The sequence below is a fragment of the Nelumbo lutea genome, chromosome 3, assembly GCF_056320005.1.
Source record: "Nelumbo lutea isolate HS-2025 chromosome 3, American lotus-T2T, whole genome shotgun sequence".
NCBI classification, from domain to species: domain Eukaryota; kingdom Viridiplantae; phylum Streptophyta; class Magnoliopsida; order Proteales; family Nelumbonaceae; genus Nelumbo; species Nelumbo lutea.
The window spans coordinates 10,895,735-10,919,635 of record NC_142686.1 but is presented as its reverse complement, the minus strand read 5'-3'; the positions used below and the strand labels follow the sequence as shown (position 1 = coordinate 10,919,635).

At 32.2% G+C, this 23,901-nt stretch overlaps 1 protein-coding gene and 1 pseudogene across 5 annotated transcripts in view; both read right to left on the bottom strand.

Annotated features, from left to right (window-relative positions):
- Window positions 1-1,708: 1,708 nt before the first annotated feature.
- On the bottom strand, window positions 1,709-6,212 carry LOC148862894 (WAT1-related protein At4g15540-like; annotated as a pseudogene). The gene is made up of 7 exons (XR_016110560.1): window positions 5,933-6,212; window positions 5,675-5,737; window positions 5,440-5,556; window positions 2,901-3,142; window positions 2,665-2,823; window positions 2,247-2,401; window positions 1,709-2,043 (listed from the first exon to the last, which is right to left on the bottom strand). The product of XR_016110560.1 is annotated as a WAT1-related protein At4g15540-like (transcript).
- Window positions 6,213-9,118: 2,906 nt separating this feature from the next.
- Window positions 9,119-23,901, bottom strand: part of LOC148862893 (WAT1-related protein At5g40240-like) — a 28,533-nt gene continuing 13,750 nt past the window's right edge. For 2 of the 4 annotated variants that reach the window (XM_088980404.1, XM_088980406.1), the window contains 4 exons: window positions 10,870-11,119; window positions 10,621-10,779; window positions 10,217-10,368; window positions 9,119-9,461 (listed from right to left, as the gene is read on the bottom strand). In XM_088980404.1, coding sequence (XP_088836530.1) covers window positions 9,329-9,461; window positions 10,217-10,368; window positions 10,621-10,779; window positions 10,870-11,119 — 694 coding nt within the window. In that variant the 3' untranslated portion in view covers window positions 9,119-9,328. Of the gene's footprint in view, window positions 9,462-10,216; window positions 10,388-10,620; window positions 10,780-10,869; window positions 11,120-23,901 lie in introns of all 4 variants that reach the window. The other 2 variants (XR_016110559.1, XM_088980407.1) reach the window with 2 other exon arrangements.

Below are 23,901 nucleotides of genomic sequence, written 5' to 3'. Positions count from 1 at the left end.
CTGAGGCTACAGTTAGATAGTCTTGCCAACTAGATGAAGCTGAGGTGGAAGGATGAAGCCACACACTGAAGTCTACAATCACAAGAAGAGTTATAAGCCCAAGGAGTTATTCCCCGTGTAGGCACTCCAATGCTCAAGTTAGTGAGTGGTAAAGAGGTCGGTTAAGACTAAGCAAGGTATGTGGGTTGGTCAAGACCGAGGTGAATGTAAGAAGGATGCTTGATTGAGTTTTGAATCCCAAAGTCCCTTACCTTGAGCGTGTTGTACCAATTTATAGTTGAAGGTCTGTGTTCTGATCGGATTGGCCATTCAGGGTTGTTGGGATGAAGTTGTCTACTGAGGTCTTTAGGAGGCTTCCTCTTCCCTGGTGGAGTCTAATTCCTTGTCCATGTGGGATACTCCTTCCTAGTCGTGCTCTCCCATTATGTGACTGATGCTAACGCGGCTCGTAGAGAGCGGCCATGGAGTCTGTCACGTAGCACCCTTAGGCTAGCTCGGCAATCACCCAAACAAGTTAACTCAAAAGAAGTTGAAGGATTTGTAAGTAGGAGATGGGGGCTCGTTTACTATATAGGGGTTTCTCCTTAAATGGGAGGATCCCAAGATAGACAGAGTAAGAGGAGGGGCTCGTGTGATTGCATAGACGTTTCTCCTTTATTGTGTTGAATTATGAACATTAAGGATGTAGATTTGTATTTGTTAATGGCCATACAAGGAGAAGGAGGAGAAGAACAAGAAGAAGAAAGGAAAAAAAAAGAATGGAAGTATGGTAGTTTCACTATCCACTGTATTGCCTGGTGAGTGCTAGACTAGCGTGGTGTTCGGAACCTGGTCATCTCATGGATAGTCCATTTTAGTTTACACCATGGGATGGCTACAAAGTTCGGTTGGCTATTGACAAGATTGGTCCATAATATATCGTGGACCATTCCGGTTCACAACCCAAAATCTTGTCAACACATATATCTCGTGGATGTGGTTGGTCCACAACATTTCTACTCTATTTTCATACAATACTCTACATACTTATCTTTATTTTTAAATTTTAAATCTTAAAACAATAATTTTTAATGTTAATATTTTAATATTTTTATCAATAAAATAATATTTTTATGTTAATTCTAGCACAAGCCTAGCGTTGCTCCTCCACTCTTTTTTCATTCATTTAAATAATTTTTATTTTTAATTATTTTACTATGTTTTTTCATTGAAATTAATATTTATTAGCTAATAATAATTTATCGATGCCTTTTCAGTTTATTTATCATATAAAATGCAAAAATTAAACATTAATGTTCGACTGTATATATCACTTCATAAACTGTATATGAGATACATAGAATAACGCCACCCTGAGTGTGGACTGGTCCAATCTACACAATTTGTCCACAATTCAGAACAACGGTAGAATATGATGTCTAGTGTGATATAGATTGGTCCCTGCCACAATGGTTCTCATCCATACTAAAGAACACCCCCTAAGGTGACACTTTTCAAAATTTTGGGTACTAAATTGAGATCACCCCCAAATATAGGGTACTAGAATACAATTTTGAGAAAAATATAGTTGCTTGTTGTTTTAGTGTAAAGAAAGGCACAATGATTCTTTACTTCTAATCGTTAGCATTTTCAAATGAAGGGGTATGGGGATAGGTGTTGTAGCGTTACCACAACTTTGATTGATTCTTTGGAATACAGGTGGTATCCATAGAAATCAACTATTGAGAACATATACAAGATAATTGCTTGTAGGTGTAGTTGGTGAACCCATGTCTCATATTCTCATTATGTTTCAAACTTTTCTCAATAAACCCTGATGGTCATGGTCATATTTATGATGTTGAAGCACCAGATGATACCTGACATTAAACAGTGCATACTTTCCTGTCTGCAGGGCCTTACAGACTTATCCTCTACGCTTCTTCCAGCTTGTTACCTTGCAAAATAGGGACACTGGCTCCGCTGTCTACCAATTCCTCTTCTTGGGCCTTTCCCCAGATCACAGCATAGAACCCCAGAGCTATTATAATTGATCCAATCACACTGCACGGAAAAGATCAAAATTTTTCTTATCATTTCAAACAGGGGAGGGGAGGGAGAGAGATATATGGTAAAACTTGAGCAAACATTCTTTAATTTCAGAAGGTTGAGCTGAAGTAGAATGCAAATTCAAATTATAAGTATGGCCTACAATTGAATATTTTGCGGTCTGAAGAGAGAAAAAGAAAACAAGAAACCACACAAACCTGCCAGTGTGGAGAGTTTCGCCAAGGAAGATGACACCCAACATGACTGCAATTACTATCCTCAAAGGTATAATAAACATGGAAATATAGAAAGGCCCCTTGTTGCGCACGCACCACACTAAAACAGCCCCAGCTAACGTATACCCCAAAACTGCCTACACGACACGAGACACATTGGTATGCATCACTTTCCAGTCGCCCAAAGTAGAGGAAAATTAGTAAAAGCGTTTGCGATTCACCATATTATATTCTTCATCTTTTCTTTTCGCCGATGGGTATGGGTAGGCAGATTTTTTTTGGTTCACAGTTGGAATCGGAATCGAAATAGACCATTTTCATAAGACCTAAACCAAATTATTATTATTCTTATAAAGATAGATGGAATCAAAGCTAATGACAGAGTTTGTTATTCCCTCACTGAGTATACAATAGCAATCATCTCCAAATCAGGCCGTAATCTCCATGCACTTGGGTCTCTTACTGCAATTAGACAGATTAGTGCTGATTGAATGGTTGTAATTATGGAACCCAGAAAAACCAGGCCAAGCGCATGAGGGTACTGCTTAACAATTGGTGCCTGCAAATGCAAATTTATTTCTCGAGGGCGAGGGGCCGAGGGGCGTGAGAAAAGTCTGCAGCAGTTTCGGACTCTACCTGGATGATATACCGACATGCAGTCAACAGACAATCAGCTGAAAAGAAAACACCTCCAATGACCCAGTTTGATTGTGATGAGAAAAGATGCGAGTCAGGTATGTTAGAAGGTGAAGGATTCTCAATAATTGGCGGGCCCTTGTATAGAATCACTACAAACGCCCCCCCCCCCCCCCCCAATTGACACCAAGGTTCCCATTGTCTTGAGCCAACTCCCCCACCTTCTCAAATCTAACTTTTTCCATCCCGAAATCAACCATTGAATTTACATTTACCATTCATACAATTTCACTGAGATCACCTCTCGTTGGAAAAGTTAATACATCAAGATGTCCAAATCCATCTTATGTATCTTCTAAGGTGGTGTTTGGAAATCTAAAAATTTTTGCTTTTCATGGGTGGGTCAGTTGTCATTTGATTGAAAATCATAACATTACTCTGAATTCAGAAAACCTTTCTCTTAGGGCAGATTTGGGAAGAGTACATATACAAATATGTACAGTGCACAATTTTATATATGTAAACCTTCTTCTTACATTATACATATTTGAATTTCTATTCTTGGTTGCCCTTTGAAAAATCTGCCATTGACCGAACAAGTCCTACAAAAATCTTTCTATAAATATAACTTAAATAAAAAATGCATATATTATATCTTATATGATATACTTATAATAATATAATATATATATAATAAAATTATAGACAAAATATGCTAACAATTGTATAAAATAATATAAAAATATATTAAATTGTTTCTGATTCAGACATTACAGCTATTTTCCAAGTTTTCTTCTTTTTACTTTTTCTTTTCAGAGATCAGGGTTCATATCTACCAGAAACCCACTCAGGATCCGCTACCTTCAAGTTCTTCCCACATCCCTATTCACATTGCACCACCACCTTGTATTAGGAACATTATCCCACCATGAATGACAAGAAAGATATTCCCAATACGCAGATGTAATATCTCGTGAGTAGAGAGATGTGGGAGCAGCTCGTGGGTAGCAGATCCGATCCCCCAGAAACCACCTAAAAAATCAAACCAATCAGGATTTTTTGCTGTTGGAAGCGAACAGTCTGGGCTATTGGAATCGATTTTGGGCATGACACATAAATTCATTCAGTCGAATCTAGATCTGCTCCTTCACAGCAAGTTGCAGCTGTGCATTGGAGCTTCTCCTCATGAATGGCAATAAACAAGTACAGGGGGTGTTCTTGATATGTGGCTGCAGGTGTTGTGCGGAGCAAATCCAATCTCCATTTATACCCTATTTGTTTTTATGGTTAAAAAGAATATTGAGGATAATTACTCCTTTACACTCCAACCTATGGTAAGGCGTTATGCCAAAAATGTTTTTAACTCAGCCGAAGTTTTTCCTATCATGCAACCCATGGCGGTGTTTTCAAAATCGGGCTGGACCGGACGGTCGAGCTGAAAAAACCGAGAATCGGTTCTGTTTTCCTCCAAAACTGTTTTTCTCTCAAAATCGTTGATTTTGATCAATAAACCGCTGAACTGGCCGGTTAACCATTCAAATTGTTCGAATGGTTTTGACCGTTTTCCAAAATTTTAATTTTTTTAAAATATTTTATTTTTTTTGGTCAATATATACCAGCCATTTGGATCGAACAGTCGGACCGTTTGAACCAATAACCGGACCCCTGACCAGTTCGATCATCAGTTCGTTTTTAAAAACCATGACGGATAATTAGAGACACAGACCTCCATTCAACAAAAAAGAAAAAGAATCATAAGAGATTGGCAAAAGTTTTGGTGCCGGTTCCAAACTAACACAACCCTTCTATATCCCGGTTTGGGACCGGCAGTATAAGACATGCTCACACTTTCATAGTTAGGACTTGGGAATACATATATAATATAAAAATAGAAAAGGTTCCATGTAACTTTATTTAAAAAAGAAAAATATGATAAAAATTCAGTAAAAAAAATACATGGAAAAAGGTTAAAAGTTAGACAATGGTGCGTTTGGTTATGCAGATTTTATTGAAAAAATGTTGTCGCATCAGTACCATATAGGTATTGGCATTTACTGTATATGAAACTATTATGACTTCACCGTTTATCAAATAAATACCGAAAAACTAAAAACATTTTGATTTTTGTACATGAAGCATTTGGGGAAATGTCAAATTTTTATTTTCTCCAATGCCCTAGCATTTTTTGAAACGAAATTCTTATGTAGCATACTTTTATGCATGTTAATCTGAGGTGAAAAACAAAAAATGTTTCAAGTAACGTCCAACCAAACAGCAAAAGCAAGAAGGTTTAAAGTGAAAAACATTTAAAGTAAAGTTGAACAAAAACCAAACATATACAAGGTCGGTTTTGTTTATGAACAAAAACAAAAATACTATCAGCAAAAACAATACGATTTTGTTGATGTTGGCAGTTGTCTTTAAAAATAAAAACTAACATGTTGTTGAACACCACCCTAATAGGTAAAAAGGTACAATTAAATTAAAATTTCAGTATTAATTCTTTATCCTGTAACTTTGATATCAATATTCAAAGCAGAACCTGAAAATGATGGCAAGTATGAAGGTAAAAGCTGGCAAAACATTGCTCATAGCAGAGGTAAGCATGGGAGAGTTGTAGTTGAGACCAGTATATGAGAAGATCTGCACAAGGATACTGCAAAAGATAAACTAAAAACCTCAGTTTTGCTTGGATTTCATCAGGGTTAACATCTGTTACACTAAAATTAATAAGCAAACACATCTGTATAATTCAAAGCAGTGTATGTTTGTACCCAATTAGGCCGAGAAGAAACAGTTTACAGAGAAGGGAGAAGGTGACCGGAGGAAGTGTGGCTCTGCAAAGGAGAAGATGAAAGACGTTAGACTGTGGGGTGTTGGCTTGGGAAAGCAAAATCGGAAGATGGCCTGTTTGGAGGGCCGTCGAAGTTAAATGCTTTCGAAGCGGTTTTCTTTTACAGTGTGTCAAATAACTGGAAACCAGTAAAAAAATAATCTAATTCAAGTGAAGGAAGGGAAAATAGAAGGCAAACCTGTGGAAGAAGAAAAAAAAGAGGAGGATGAGTGTGCAGAGAGCAGAGGAATACATGATGAAGATGAAATTATTCATCCCCCTTAGCATGGCTGCTTTGCAAAGCATGATTAGGATTACTGTTATGAATTCCACCACCACCATGCCTGCAAACGGCACTGCACTCCACCAGCCTGACCTCATTGCAGATTTCCAGTCAATCCTCTCTACGTCTCACTCGGTTAAGAAATTTTATTTAAGTCATCGCACACACAGAGAGAGAAAGAGAGAGAGAGAGAGAGAGAGAGGAGGGACGGGGAAAGAAGAATCATAATCATCTACAATATGTATTAAATCAGAATAATTTTAATAATGCAAACCTCAATTGTTACTGTATAGGAATAGTATTAATTTCCCCGTGTTTTCTTTGTGCTTATTTTATTTTATGGACAAGTAGGATACACACGATGCAGAATTCTGAATTCCAGCGCCCCTCTCCCCCTGTAAATCACATCCTATCCATGAATTTGACATCAATTCACCGTCAGGAGGCACTCCTCCTGTACTTTGGGACTATAAAACTCTGATCTGGGCTGATTGGTCATTTTCCCTTTATTTTATTCTAGTTAATAATCCGATTGGTAACGGGATCTATTCCTCACAAATGGACACCTCACAGCTACATCCATCGTGCATCCCGTGAATAATAACAAATAAATACAGGAGATGTTCCTAATACATTATGTGCGTGTGAAGCGCTTGTGTAAGGAGCAGATCCGGTTTAATACATCGATCATACACCAATCCTTTTTTGTTGAGTTGTCTTGTCGATGGGGATACTTTGATTTGATTGGGTGACTGGGGTCTACCATGATGCTGGGAAAAAGATGTGAAGAGAGAATATTTTTTTGGCAAACGTCAAAATATCGGGGAGATTTAAAACTAAATTAAATGAAATTTTCTGTTAGCTATTATTTGCATAAGAAGAGAATAAAAAAATAAAAACAAAAATTTTGAATATTTTAACAATTATGTTTTTTAATAGCAATTTACTGTTAATTGAAGAAAAAAAAGAAAAAATCTACTAATTTAATATCAAATTAGCAAATAAACTATAGTAAAAATTAAAATTCTGTTATTTAATTACTGTGAGGAATAAAATAACAAAAAATAGGAAAATAGGAAAAAATCTACAAAATTGATACCAAATTAACAAAAAAAACTTAAATTAAAGTTTCGTTAATTAATTATTGTTAACAATGAATTAACAAAAAACAGTACAGGAAAAGTTCTACTAAATTAACACCAAATTAATATACATATATATACTAAAAATTAATTTTCTTTTAATTAATTACTGTTAACACTAAATGAAGAAAAAAATCCTACTGAAAATAAATTTCTGTTAATTAATATTCATATTAATTGTTGTTAATTTCTGTTTGCAACTAACAGAAAATCAAAATTAAAAACTGGAATTTTGAATATTTTAATTATTATTAATTAATTTATTCTTAATGTATACCAATTTACTTTTAACTAATAAAAATCCAATACATAAACCCAATAAAAACCTGACCCCCGATTAATTAGACAACTAAAAGCTCTTCTTTTTGCAGTAATGACTATGTATAAAACTCATTTATAGAATTTGGAAGAAGTATAAATGCAAATTTGTAGAATGTAAACACATACAAAATACAAAATTTTGTGCTTTACGAATTTGCATTTATACTCCTTCCAAAATGAGCCTTAAGAAGAAAAGGATACCAAAGTCATTAGACCAAATCAATGGTCGGTAACCAGTAACCACTTACAACAAATAAATGTCAAAGACTAATGGTGGGACCTTTCTACAATACATGATTAGTATGGGTCAAAATCGGGTCGTTTAATAAGGAAATAGTACGTGTAAGGTGTTACGGGTTTTCGAAAACGGGTCTTATTTGATCCATTTTACATTATAGCGTGTTCACTCACAACCTATATATGGGTTTTTTTGCAACCCAACGATGCTTTTGAGTCAGTATTTGTCCCAACGATGATTTTGAAACATATCCTGATCATTTTTTAAAATGCAAACTAGCATGTGAATGGCAAAAAACAAGTTTATGTATTTATTATTTGCTTGTTTAAAAATAACAAAAATACTTTCACAACTTACAGATTTTGTAGCGAAAAGAGAAAGCTGAAAACGTAAATCAAAACCTATTCTTTTTAACAGTGTTTTCGTTATAAGAGAAACCGATCTAAAACAGGGGTGGAAACAAAAGGGAAACAATCCAAAATCTGGGCACATTCCTTTAGGGAACAACAATGTCTCCTTTCCCAATAATGGAATGAGTTTTGGGGAAGAATGAGGTTATTTTGGTAGTAGGTTAAAAGGAAAGGAGTGACAATTTTTCTTTAGTTGTGCATAGGTAGTCTTTAGCAAGTTTCCTTCTATATCAGGATTTTGAATCCTTGTGATAAAAGATGATGTGGTTAATTGGATGAAGAGGAGGGTGGGTGATGTTGACAACTTGCACTCCCTTTCATTAGATCTTATGTTTAAGCTATTAATTTTTATTTTCTCTCATTAAATTTTATATCTAAATTATTTTTTTCATTAATAAATTCTACTAATTAGATTTAAATTCATTACTTTTAATATTATTCATATTTTAAAACAATTGACCTTTTACCAAAAAATTGGCCAAGGAATACAACCATTCTTCCATCTAGGTGGTGCATAATAAATTCAAACGTCGAGGTCAAATGGATCAACCCATTATGTCATAGTTAAAGAACAATTTTTTAAAATAAAAATAAAACAAACAAACATTGTAAAGATAACAAATCTATAGAAAATTTTGGGCACATCTTTAATATTTTCTATTAATTGTGTTAAAGAAAAATAATTATAATGAATAAGACTTGTTTTTCTTAATGATGGAAATGAGATACGAAATTAAAACTGACCTAACAATAAAATTATTTTCTTGTTTAGTAATGAATCAACAATTTAACATTTTGGATCAAATGCATTAACAATTGATGTCATAATTAAATAATAAAAAGCAAATATATAAAAATACAAAACGAGCAGCCCATGAATTTTGATGAATAGCATATGATTAGTTGCCTCTTTTATGATGCAGGCTGATTAGCTATAAGTTTTTTATGTCTTTTTCGGTATAATACATATATACATACGTACACATTCATATATACACACATCCAACAATACTTTAACTTCGTTTAGCTCCACGTCCCTATTTCTTTTTTTCATGGCCCCAGTTGAGAATACAGCATCCATAAAAACAAGAAGAAAAAGAAGGAAAAAGAAATCTCATTTGCCTATCTCTTCTTTATTTTTCTTATTCCTCTTGTGTGTGTTGCCCAATAGTGATACAACATTCTATACTCTCATCTTGTTTTATAACAAAGGGACCCTTTCGGTGGTTGACATCAGGCTATACTCTTCAATATCCTTGGCAATTTTCCACTCTTTTGCTTTCCCCCACATCACAGCATAAAATCCAACGGAGATTATAGCTGATCCCATCACACTGCACAGAATTCCAATTATATTATAAATATCACTACTTTCTCCTAGACACAACAACAAAACAAACACTCTAAAGCTCTGTTTGGCTTATAAGATAACAGTGCAGCACAGATCCAGAAGGAAGGTGCTCCTTTCCATTGTTTCGCCCCTGAATTCTTTTTCTTTTCATTCCACTTTTCCACACCCGACTAGGGGTGATCATATGCCTGGATGGGTGGGTCTGGGCCAGGCTTTGCACTTATGGTAAGGGATATAGTTTAGGCCCGGGCCCGGCCCAGCCCACAGTTCTGTGCCTAAAACATAAGTCCTATCCCAGGTCTATATGGGCTCGGGCCGGGCCTGATTCTGGGGCAATATCTTTCATATATAAGATATTAAATATTTATAATATTTTATATTAAATAATATAATATGTATATAAACTTATTTTGTACATTATCTAATATAAAATATTACATATAATATAGATTATACATGTCATGTTATAATATTTATATAAAAAATATATAATATAATGTAAAATAACATGTATACATTATACAGAAAATATAGAAGTTTAAATATATGCAGGCAGGGCCAGGCTTTAAGTATTAACCCTAATCCCAACCCTAAAATTTACAGGCCGGATGTGACCCGGGCCCGAACAAAACCCAGGCCCAAGCACAGAATTTCAGGGCTGGGCTGAAATGATCACCCCTACATCTGACCAACTCAAACACAGGTAGAGAGAGAATATATATATATATAAATATGTACCTCCCAAGATAGAGACTGTCTCGAAGGAAGGTGCTACTCGTTACAACTACAATAACAATTCCAAAGGGCTTGAACATTGCCACATAGACGGGCCCATTCTTTCCTAAGCACCACAAGTTAACAAGGGAACAAATTGCACATTCCAAAATTGCCTGCACCAAATTCACATCACTGCACGTACTTAAGCAACCAGTTTCTATGAATTCAAAAAAAGCAGGTAGGTCTTAATGAATAATGATCCATCTACCCTGTGAAACAAAACAGGCCCACTATATGCCTAGGTTTCGTCTTCATCTAATTAAAGGCCCAACCCATAAGGATGGGCTTCAGCTCAACCATAATTCTGATGGTGTGGGTGATATTCTACAGGTTTAATGCGAAGAAACCATATATAGATTGCTTACCGCATAGATAATAGCGATCAACTCCAGATTAGGCTTTAATCTCCAAGCACTTGGATCTCTTTCTGCAACCAGAGAGATGAGTGTTGTTTGGATGGAGGCAAAGAAACAATAAAAGAAGGCTATCGGAAATTCTGCTTGGTAGTCGTTAACGATTGAGGCCTGCCAATACCCAATATAAAAAGGAAACCAGATGGATTCAGACATTATCTCCAACTATCTATATGCTGGGTTTGGGTGGAACTTAATTACCTGAATAATATGCAAAAATGCAACGACCAAAGTATGAAGTGAAAGGAGAAAACCACCGAAGACCCAGCTGGATTTTGGAAAGAGTAGAAGTTGCTGATGATGATGATGATGGGACGAGTTGGAAGTTGATGAAGTGCGGATGATTGATGGGCCTCTATAAAGAGTCACTACAAAGGCCCCTGTGACTGATACCAAGGTACCCAAGAGTTTAGCCTGACCATATGAGCTTTTCAAAGAGAGACGCTCCATCCTGAAGACAAACTATCGTCAGGTCAGGTGTCTAATCAACAATGCATCAATTGGACATTAAAGAGATCCTGGGTTTCACTTCACTTTGAAGATGAACTGGGCCAAATTTGTCTTTAAGATCTCTTTCAAATTTTATATTTTTATAACACCCTTTGGACAGTGATAAGTATTTCTATTTAAATTCACTGAAGGCTCTACACAAAACACAAATAAGTTTTTTTTCCTTTTAATCCGACCACACTGCAAGCCTTTTCTTAGATGGTAGACATATCAAGTGATGAGTTGGGGCCATTATCCTAAGTATCACAACCTATCTTTCAAAATACATTCAGTTGGTCGTCACTTGGCACCCCTCCCTTTGAGGAGGTCTAAATTGGTTCACACTTCAAATTCTGTGAATGGCAGAAAATTTTTAAGGGAGAATGACGGTTCAGCCCAGGGTCAGAATTTTTAGGCCTAAAGTATAGTTAGTATAGGTGCCAGCTTGAAATTGATATCAATTCATAGGCAAGCAAGAGCATTGGTGTATAGAATGGGGGTTTTTGACAATTTGAATTCCTGGAAACATCAAAGCTAAGGATTTCCATGTTTTTACAGTGTGTGAATAGTTTTTGCTTGGAGGGACTCGCATGGCTGTGTACTCTACCACTACTAACACAATAACCCTGTTAACTGGGTCCAGGATACAGCACCCCCACCCCTGTGGCCTGCGGAGGCATCAAATGTACCATAGAAAAGAAACAATGGGAGCATCTCTGCACATCCCCTATATATGTGTATGATCTGCAACATAATTTTTTGCAAGAAAAAACTCTACATATTCTGCAAGCATGAGAATCCATCTACACACTGGGAACATCTCTCCATAAATTTAACATACCACTGGAGATGATCCTGGAGCTGTAAAGTGCACTGTGCCACCAATGGGCTGGCACAATATAGGCTGTGCCACGGTCCAGTCCAGTCACTATAGCAATTGGGCCGTGCCACCCGCTATAATATAGATGGCCTGTAACCACAATCAATGTTTTAAACACCAACCTGGAGGTCGAACCATTTTTGCCTCTGGGTCAGATTGTGCCACACAAGCAAATCTATAAATATAAAATAATATTTGTATGCATATATTACATCTAAAAAATAAGTATACATTTTTATTGATAAAATACATGTTTATACACACCTACACAATATATATATATATCAAACCACTTGGGTTAGACGATATTTTACCAGGTCCATATTTTTTGACCAAATGGTGAATTTCAATAGAATCAGACCCAAAATCAAGACCGAATGATAATTTAACAGTTCAACCTGTTAGGTCAAGAGCGGGTTGAAAACATTGCCCACATTACACCTCTAGATGTTCCTAATGTGCAGCTCGATTCTATGTGCAGAGTTATTGTAAGAGATCAAGGTTCTATAAAATCACTATATGTGACACGATATTTGTCATAGAAATTTATATTTATATTACCTATAAAAGTGTGAATAAGGTATTGGCTTCTGGAATTTTTCTTTACTAAAATACTCATTCTCTTAAATTTGATTCACTCTATTGTAAGGGTGGAAAATGTAAATAAAATAATACTATTAAATACATTCAATTACCTCTCATTAAGTCTCACATTTAAGTCATTAAATAAATCAGATCCTCTCTCCAACACTAATACTTTTGTTTCTCATATTAAATTCTACTAATAAATCAATACACAATAATTATTAATACAATGAAATTTTGATATTTTTAAAATAAACCTAGAAATGAAATCACATTTTTCCATCTAGGTGGTGGGTAAGTAGTTCAACCATTTTGGTCAAATGGATAAATCTATGATGTCATAAATAAATAATAAAAGCTTAGAAATACAAAAAATATGAAAATATAAAAAATAAAGAAATTCTGAAAAAAAACTGGACACAATTATATTATTATACATTTGCCACATTAAAAAAATAAGTATGATAGGAAATGAAACAATTTTCCTATCTAGAGGTGGGTTAGTGGTTCAATTTTTCAGGTCAAATGGATTAACTCATGATGTATAATTAAAAATAAAATTTTTAAAATAGAATAATACAAAAAATACAAAACAATTTTGGGCACATCTATTAGGGGTGAGCATAATTCGGTTAAAACCGAACTAAAAATTTTGGTTTGTTTTTTTTAGAGTTTCGGTTAATTCGGTTTTTAGAATTAGAAATTCGTTTAACCAAATAAACTGAACTTTTGTATATCATATGCAATATATAATATATAATATATAATATATAATATATAATATAATGAAATTTGCTTTCATAATATATATTATATATTATATGTTATAATATATATAGTATAGCATATACATTATTAAAATTTGGTTTTAATCAAAATAACTAAAAGCCGAATCAAAAAAGTTTGGTTTTTCAATTATTCGGTTTCGATTTGGTTTTAAAAATTTTCAATTTATTCGGATCGGTTTTTAATTGAATAAACTGAATGCTCACCCCTACATCTATAATATTATATCTTAATCACATAAACAAAAAGTTAGTATAATGAATAATAATTATTTTATAAGTGATATAAATTAAATGAAAATTTTAAAATCAGATTGAAAATGAAACCATTTTCATATCTAGATGGTTGGTCAACAATCTAATCTTTCAGGTAAAATGGGTCAGTTTATGATGTCATAACTAAGTAATAAATATTAAAAAAATATATAGAAACTCAAAGAAAAATATAAGCTTTGTATGAAGCATTTTGCTACAGTTCTAATGCTACATATTCATAATATTAAATATGAAAATAAGAATGAATTTTATTAATGATGAAAATGGAATATAAGATTTAAGTAGAAAATGCAATTAAAATAATAATATCAAGTGTATTTAGTTATTACCTCTCATCAAGTCTCACATTTAAGTCATTAAATAAATCACATTCTCTCTCTCTCTCTCTCTCTCTCTCTCTCTCTCTCTCTCTCTCTCTCTCTCACACACACACACACACACACACACACACATTCAATCCAATATTTATACTTTTGTTTCTCAGCACTAAATTCCACTAATAAATCAATACACAATTGTTATGAATATAATGAAATTTTACATTTTTAAAATAAACCTAGAAATAAAATCATATTTTTCCATCTAGGTGGTGATTAAGTAGTTCAACCATTTGGGTCAAATGGATAATTCCATGATGTCATAAATAAATAATAAATAGAAATATAAAAATATAGAAAATAATGAATTTTTGAAAATTTTGGACACATTTCTATTATTATATATTTGTCATATTAAAAAATATGTTTGATTAAATAGACATAATTTTATTAATGATGGACACAAAATATAGAACTTAAAACCAATGGGAAATGAAACAATTTTCCTATATAGGGGGCACAAAACAATTTTGGGCACATCTATAATATTATATATTAATCATATAAATAAAAATAAGTATCATAAATAATAATTATTTTATTAGTAATATAAATTAAATGAAAAATTTTAAACCAATTTGAAAATGAAACCAATTCCATATCTAGATGGTAAGTTAACGTTCTAATCTTCTAGGTCAAATGGATCAATCTATAATATTATAACTAAGAAATAAATATTAAAAAAATATATAACAACTCAAAAATATATATAAGCTTTGTATAAAGCATTTTGATACAATTATAATGTTATATATTGCATAATATTAAACAAAAATAAATATGAAAATAAGAATTACTTTTATTAATGATAAAAATGGAATAAAAGATTTAAAATCAACCAAAAAAGCAAAATATTTTTTTCCATCCAAGTGGTGGATTAGTGGTTCAACTGTCCATATCAAATGGATCAACAAATGATGTTATAATTAAATAATAAAATACACAAAATTATAGAAAAATGTAGATAAATTTATTTAGGTACATTCTATGATATTATATATTCATCATATAAAAAAAAGTGATAAATGATAATTATTTTCATTAATGATAGAAATGGGATAAAAATTAGGGAAAAAAACATTAATGTATAACACATGACTCCACTAACTATGTCAAATGGTTCCATGATTTAGTTAGCTAGGCCACTGTAGGCAAGTGGTTTGGTGGTAAATGAACCTACAATCTTGAATTGGGTGGTGGGCTAATCAATCTAACAAATTAATTTGATCCCAATATTAAAAACCAATATCAAACAAGATATTGGAATTGCATTTCCCCTTGTTAAATAAGTAATTTTAATTATGTCATAAATTAAATAATAAAAAATATAAATATAAATTTTTTATAAATTTTATGGAAAAAATTGAGCATGTATTAATATTATATATTCTTCATCATGGTTTTTAAAAATGAAGCGGTGATCGAACCGGTCAGGGGTCCAGTTATCGGTTCGATCGTTCTGACAAAAAAAATAAAAATAATTAAAATTTTGAAAAACGGTCAAAACCGTTCAAACAATTCAAACGGTTAACTGGCTGGTTCAGCGGTTTGCTGACCAAAATCAACGGTTTGGGGGGAAAAGCGGTTTTGGAGGAAAATGGAACCGGTCAGGTGACCGGTTCCTGGTTTTTCCAGTCTGACTGTCCGGTCCGATTTTGAAAATAGTGTTCTTCATATTAAACAAAAATATATTTGAAAATGAGAATTATTGTTTGTAAAAATAGAAATAGCTAAAATACAAAAAAAAACAAATTAATGTATTAACCATAACCCATTTTCCTACTTAAATAGGTTAGTGGTTCTACCGGTAAGAACCACATTTGGTTCTTGACCAACATGGTGTTTGGAAGCGTGGGCGCATTTTGTGACCAATTTTTAAGAAAAAACGTCCAGACCCATTTTTCATATATGTGCTGATAGGTAAGCACTATCATTTTTCAATTGGCATTTCATGCATCGGTGGGGTCCTAATTTTCGAGATATGCCAGATTTTTTAATAATCGGCTGAACCGAACAATGAGATACATGGATGTTTGTTGAAACGCCTATGTGGATCCGAGGTAGCACCAACGGCCACGATTCCAAACATCCCCAAATTTTTTTTTTTTTTTTTGCAATAAATTGGTTTAAATTAAAACATACTAAAAGATATGTCCAATTGACAAATTAATAAATTCAAACTCTATAATTGTTGAAAAAATTAATGAGCATTTAAAGTTTTTTTTGTAGAATAAGAACATTTGAAGTTAATCACATCCAACGAATAGAGAGAGAGAACAAAAGGCGGAACCTAGCCTGACCTGAAGATTAAAGCAAGGATGAAGACAAAAGCTGGAAGAATGTTGTCTACTGCTAAGCTAAGAGTGGGAGAGCTGCTTCGAATACCTTCGAATTGAAGTATCTGTGCAGTGCAACTGCAAGGAACACATGCCATCTATCTATATTTAAAATAATAGAAACAGGAAAAAGATAGGATCTATCCTTGTTACTAGTTTCATTAATTAACTTCATCTACTTGAAGTTTGGTAAAAGAAGATGAAGAAGAAAAAGCTGTAAAGTGAAATGTTTCAGTACGGTAATCAAGAATACGAAACCATACCCCGCTAGCCCCAAGAGGAAAATTATACAGAGGATGGAGAAAGTGAGTGGCGCGGCTTGCGTCGCTCTGCAAAACGAGATTCTATAAAGTTTGTGTTTGTTGTGTAGCCTCAACGAGCATGCAAGCTAAGAGCAGTAGGATGAGGCTTTTAATGGAGAAAAAATGGACCTGTGGCGGCAGATGACGAAGAAAGAAGGCAGCAGCAGGAGGAGAGTGGCGAGAATATAGGAATACAAGATGAAGACAAAATTACTCATCCCTCTTCTCATGGCCGCTTTGCTCATTGTGCTCAGCCCTATCATCGCACACTCCACCGTCACCATTGCCGCAAACGGCATCGCACTCCATAAACTTGATTTCAGCCCCATCTCCGTCTTTCTCTCCTCTCTCGCATACATACACAAATAGGAGCAAGTGTTCCTGTTTGTTTATCAATTATCACTTTATTGCACACCGGAATCGCATTTCTATCGACACTGGTGGAGGGTTCCTCTACCAAATCTCATAAAGATGACCCCACCACTGTCGGTGTGTTTGGATCAAATCGTAAGGCAACAGTGGTTTTGAATGGGAAATTTCGTTTCAAACACGTGGGTCTCATACATCAACTCAGATCCAGAGTGTTCTAATCACGCTAGTGAGTAATTGGCCTTATACAAAAATCAGGGAAAATTCCATGAACTTTGGAGGTAGTAGTGTTAAGTTAGTATCCCAACTTTCAAATCTGTCATTGTAGCAATTAAACTTAAAAAAAGTATTGGCTATCAAGTTGGCTTTGTTAATCTACCGTCAATTATCTATTGAAAATGTCAAAACTACTCTTTTAAAAAATACATCTCATTGTTTTCTACCCTGAAACCAAATCGATTATTTTCAAAGAAAGAGAGAAAAAACATGAAATATGATAAAAGGAAACAATAACTGAAAACAAGTAAAATATTTAGACATAAATGTATTTCAGATTTAAAAGTGGAAGACAATAACTTTATTAATCTAGAATCTCAAACACCTCAACGGGTTCAATCTCAAGGTATAAGACAATTAATTTTGTCTTCTTTTAAAAGGTAATTTTGTCATTTTTAATAAATAACTAACAATAAGTTAATATTAGTACCAACTTCACACCTTTACGGTTTAAAAAGTTAAAGATATTAAAGTGGAATATGCTACTTGCCATATCACATCACATCACATTGCCCCAAATGATTTACACGCTTGTCATCCTCTAATCCTCCAAAATACACCATTAAAATTAATGTCTCTGATTCCGCAATTATTTGATATTACACCAATGAGTGAATTTTAAGTGGAGAGAAGTGGGGGTAGTAATTCTACTCTTGTCTCATTTTCTTATTTTCAAAAGGAAAGAATAGAAAATCAGCCAACCAAATAGTAAATTCATCAAGGAGACAGGAGTGAAATTAACTTTGAAAATAATAAATTCAAGTATCCCTTTAGTACCTAAACTTCATTAAGGAGCCAAGAGTGAACTTACTTTTAAATATAACACATGTTACTTAAAACCATGGTTTTTAAAATGACCAAATCGATCAGGGGTCCGATTACCGATTCGAACGGTCCGTCTGTTCAAATAATTAATTGGTCGGTTCAGCAGTTTGTTGATCAAAATCAACGATTTTCAAGAAAACAGAACCGGTCAAGTGATTGGTTCCCAGTTTTTCCAATCTAACCGTCCGGTCTAATCCAATTTTGAAAACAGTGCTTAAAACTTTAAAAACACCATAACTATCATTTAAATAATTTTTGATGAAACAAAAATTTTGGAAAAATTAGGGTTCTCCTTGTTTATCTCATTCAAGCTTGTTCCTTTGAATGACTAAAGAAGTTTTTGAACGATCAATTCCTGGATCAATATTCAACAAGCACTTAGTGGAAAAACCATCCATTGCTAGACACACACACACACACCATCATTTTCACCATATTTACATTCCATTTCTTGCCAAACATGCACAACACAACCTTCACCCAAGGCTTTTAAAACCGACCCGAAGAACAAACCAGTCAGGGGCCCGGTTCCTAGGTTGAATAGTCCGACCATTCAAATCGAATGATTGGTCCGTTTTGACAAAAAAATTAAAGAAAAATAAAACATAGTCAAAACCGTTTGAATGGTTAACCGCATAGGTCAGCGGTTTGTGGACCAAAATCAACGGTTTCTAGCAAAAATCCGATTTTGGGGAAAAACGGAAATGGTCACCTAACCGGTTCTCAATTTTTCTGGTCCAACCATCCGGTCCAATCTGATTTTGAAAACCATGCCTTCACCATTCATTGTGAGAAACCATCCATCAAGACAATAAAATTGGTGTGATGATTCTCATACTATTGCAAACAAACAGTTATAGTTTCATGAAAAAATCTATATATATATATATATATATATATATATAAAACAAAAGCGGTCAAGAAATTTTCTCATTTTTTCTCATTTTTGTTTATTTTTGAAACAACCAATGAGATGCACTTTCCCAATAACCTAAATAATCTCTTCTCCAAAAATTTATCTTAAACTATCTCCCTCACTTACCTAGAGTTATCTCTAATTCCTATTTATCTTCTAAATTATCTCTAATTCCTATTTATCTCCACAATTATATCTAATTTAGTAGAGAGTTTCTCTCCTAAATTATCTCTCTTTCCTATTTATCCTATCCCCTACTTTTTATCTATATCTATCTAAAGAAAGTTTGGATTAAAAAATTTAATTCAAATATTTAAATTATTATGTACTAACAATTTAAATCATGTTTTTCTAGACTATCGATTTAAGTGCTTTTCAAATATTTAATAAAATGTAATAGTTTTAAATAAATAAAATTCAAATAACAACAAGTTAAATATTTTATAGATTATTTAAAATTTTTAATAACTAAATATTTATCATAACTATATTTTAAATAGTTAAAATAACGAAATTATCTAATAAAAAATTTTATATTTTTACAAAATATATCACAAAATTATGTACAAATAATTTAAATTATGTTTTTCCAAATCATCGATTTAAATGTTTGAAATAGATTTAAATAAATAAAATTGAAATAAAATTTTAAACATTTTATAGATTTTTTAAATATTTAAATAACTAGTTATTTATCATAACTAGATTATAAATAGTTAAAATAAAAAAAAATTATGTAATAAATTTAAAAAATTTCTTTAAAGCAAAAAAAAAATTATAACATAATATTGAAATTAATAATAATATAATATATTACAAAATTAATAATGAAATTATGTAATAATAGTATAAATTATGATTTTACAGATAATTAAATTCCTTAAATAACTAATATTTTAAAATTTAAATATTTTACATATTATTTAAGTATTTAAATAACTTGGTATTTTAAACAACTGAATATTTAACATAACTAGATTTTCAATAGTTAAAATAATCAAATTATGTAACAAATTAAAAAAAAAGAAACTGAAAAGAAGAAAAATAATTATAACACAATATTGAAATTAATAATAATTTAATATTTTTACATAATATTGTAAATAACTAATTTTACTTATATCAAGTAAAAATTTGAGAAAATAACTTTCAAAAAAATAATATTTATTAATAATAATTTTAAACTCTTAATCTGTATTTATTATATAATTATATATACTAAAATTAATATTTATTATATTTCAGTAATTATTTTTTGCTTTTGTGATAAATGTATTTTCAATGATTATGTATAAATTTATTTTGTTTTGTTATTTAATAAAAAACTTTCAATAATTATCGGAGATTAAACTACTATTAGTGAAAATTTTAGATTTAATTTATTGTACTTATTGTATTTTTGTTATAACTTACTGAATAATGTTTATTAGATATTAAACTATTATTTGAGAGTATACTATTTATTGACTAAGTTAATATATTTTTAGTACTTATTATATTTTTGTAATTATTGATTTTTTTATTATCAATAATTATGTATTTTTGCTATAAATTTTCAATAATTATTGGATATTAAACTATTGTTATTTATCAAAGATGAGACTATTAATTTAGCTGAAATTACGAGTGCTCATGAGTTGGTTCAGTTCGGTTGTAGGCTATTTGGCCAACCAAATTGACTTGGTCAGGTTGGGGAGTTGGTCAAATGAAACCGACTGACCTTTTGTGAAAATAGACCCACTCAAGTTGCCTTTTGTGAAAATAGACCCACTCTTGGTTTGGGTCAATTTTTTTATTTGGTCAATCGGTTCAAATGATTTAAATTTAAAATTTTAATTTAATTTTTAAAATAATAGTGCAACTATTAAAAAATAAATTTTAAAATTATATTTATGATATAAAACATTTTAGACTAAAAAATATGGAAAATTTCCCACTTTTCCACCTTAAAAATTATATTTAAAATATAAAATATTAATATATACCCATGGTTAGGTCGTTCGATTTTGGTTGGTTTATAAATGGCCAAAGTGAAATTGATCCAACTTGGTTGAATTGGAAAATTTTTTAACCAAAGCCGACCTAAAATACTAGAAAACCAACCAACTTGGGTCGAATTGACCGGGTTGATCGGTTTCATCAATTTGATGAATAAACCTAACTGAAACTAATTATTGTTACTTTTTGTTTTATAAAAAATTAATAAAAGTAGTATACAAAATATGAATAATTATTAATTATTTAAAAAGTTGAAAATATAAAACAATTGTATACTCTCATGTAGGGTGGCCACGAGCCGAGCTTTTCACAAGTTGCTCTAGCTCAAGCCCAATTTACAAGCTTGATTAATAAACGAGCCGAGCTTGAGCCTAATAGAGCTCAGCTCATAAGGCTCGTGAGCCGAGCTCGAATATATATATCAAATAAATTTGTAGAAAACAATATATAATAAAAATATTATAATTTTGAATTATTAGAATTCTTAATTTTTTAAATATCAAATAAAAATATTTTCATAGATAATTTTTTGTTTTTATAAAACATTTCTTTCTGAAATTGAGATTCAAGCCGAACTCGAGTTCAATGTTCTAGCTCGAACCGAGCTCGAGCCTCATACTATTCGTTCGGCTTGGCTCGAATCCACCCCTACTCTCATGTGATTCTATTAGGGTCATTTACTAGAACACATCTTTTAATTTTACATATTTACTTAAACCTACCTTATAGTTTTTATTTTATGAAAACATCTCATATATTTTACAACTTATTTACTTAATCAACCTTTCATTAAGGGGTGTTTGTTTTGCCATTAAGCCCATGATTTTTTATTCCGAAAATACTCTTAACACTTTTTTTTGTATATAAAACAAAATTAACCAAATATAGCCAATAGAGTGGTTGCCCATGTCTTACAAAGGGTAAAAATGGTTATTTTTATTTTTATTTTCTTTTGATTGAATTTATTTAAATGAACATTAAGGTCAACAGTATCATTTTCCACCGTCATCTAATAGAAGATTGATTAAACCCATTGCAAATTATAAGTGGTGTTTTAGTAAAATTTTAACTATAGGGTAGATTTTAGTAAATCCATGAAACTATAAGAGGCCCACTAGTAAGGAAATTAAAATAAACAGGATTATGATATTATCCGAAAAAGTGGGTGCAAGTGTAACATGACAAGCTCAATTACCTAAACATAATTTGATAGTTCTTTAGATATTTCTTTGTTTATTTACCAATGATAGAGAGTGGTTCTATCAATCAAAGAAGCTATTGCTTTACAAGGGTAAAGCTTGGCTGTTTTTTTTTTTTAATGAAAGAAAAATAGCTTGGATTGTCTAGGAGTCTCTTGTGTTATTATTGGTGAAGGATAATAACTAGAGCATTTGCAACCAATGTTCAAAATATCAATACGTTCGATAGGTCGGTAGGGGCATATCGGGTGATATCGAGACTTTTTTTTTACTTTTTTTTTTATTTTTTAAAATCTATTCAGGGGGATCGGTTTAAGGCTCTTCCATCCCCTGAACCGGTCAGAACTCCGATACACCTATTGTAGGGATGGGACGTATCGAAAAGGCCCTAGAACAATACATATCGGCCGATATTTTTAACCTTTTTTGCAACCAATGTTCTTTTAAATTAAAAAAAAAAAAAGAAAAAAACCAAGCAAGGAGCTAAGTACGGTAATGTGTCTACATTTAACACTGATTGTCAACCAAAAAGTGGTTGTGTTCGTTTTTTAGATGATGTGACTAATATGGATTAAAAATTACTTTAGGCTGTGTTCGGTTTTCAGAAAACCACTGAAATTGGAAAGGCTAAATAAAATTTCTTGAGGCCTTTTACGAAATTCAATAACTGTTTAAATTTCACAAACTATGCCCCAAAAAAAAAACAAAGTGGGCTTATCACACACAAATGAATCATAAAAAAAAAAACAAATATGGGATGCCTGTGAAGAATTTAAAATCAAACCGTTAAACCAAATTATTTTGGTATAGAAACCAAACCAAATCAAACCGTTTTATTATGGTTTGGTGCGGTTTTTAATACGATTTTGGGACTAATGAAGTATATTAACAATTATGATCTAAACAATTTTAAAAATAGGAACATTTGAACAAAGAACAATAGAATATATTTTATATACAAATCTGTTAATAAAATTAAATCAGTTTATTGTTGAAAATTTAAATATATACAATGCATAACAAAACCAAAAAACTTAAGAACAATGTAAAATTGATAATAAATCGGAACATTAATATAAACATTTTCATATAAAACACCTACATTCTAATGTTAAAAACATGCATATATTGATAAACATATAATTAAAAATTAAATAGATCCTATTTTTTGTCCAAAATTCTAAAATTATTTGATATTTTTTCTCCCTAGCCCAAATTCGAATTTTGTTCTTGTATTTCTGGAGTTCCAATTCTAGTTATGCTCCTGGCTGTTCAAAGTTGAACATATGTCACTGCATCAGAGAAGAGATAAAGGGGGTAGGCCATTAGGGTTTTTCTTTTTCAAATAATAGAATAGACTAAAGAGGAGATGGGAAGAAGACAGAGATTGCATTAGCCAGCCAGAGTCGCCAAACTAGGGCGGATAAGGTTCGGTTGAACAGAGGAAGAGGGTTTCCTAGCCTCCTTGGTTAGGGCGTTTTGTTAGGGTTGGAAGAGAGATGACATCAAGAGAGGGAGACAAGAGCAGCGACAGTGGTGGAGTAGCCAGCGATGAGTCGGTGAAAATGGTGGGTCGGCAAGAATGGTTATGGCTTCATTGTATCAGGTAAAGAGAGAGAG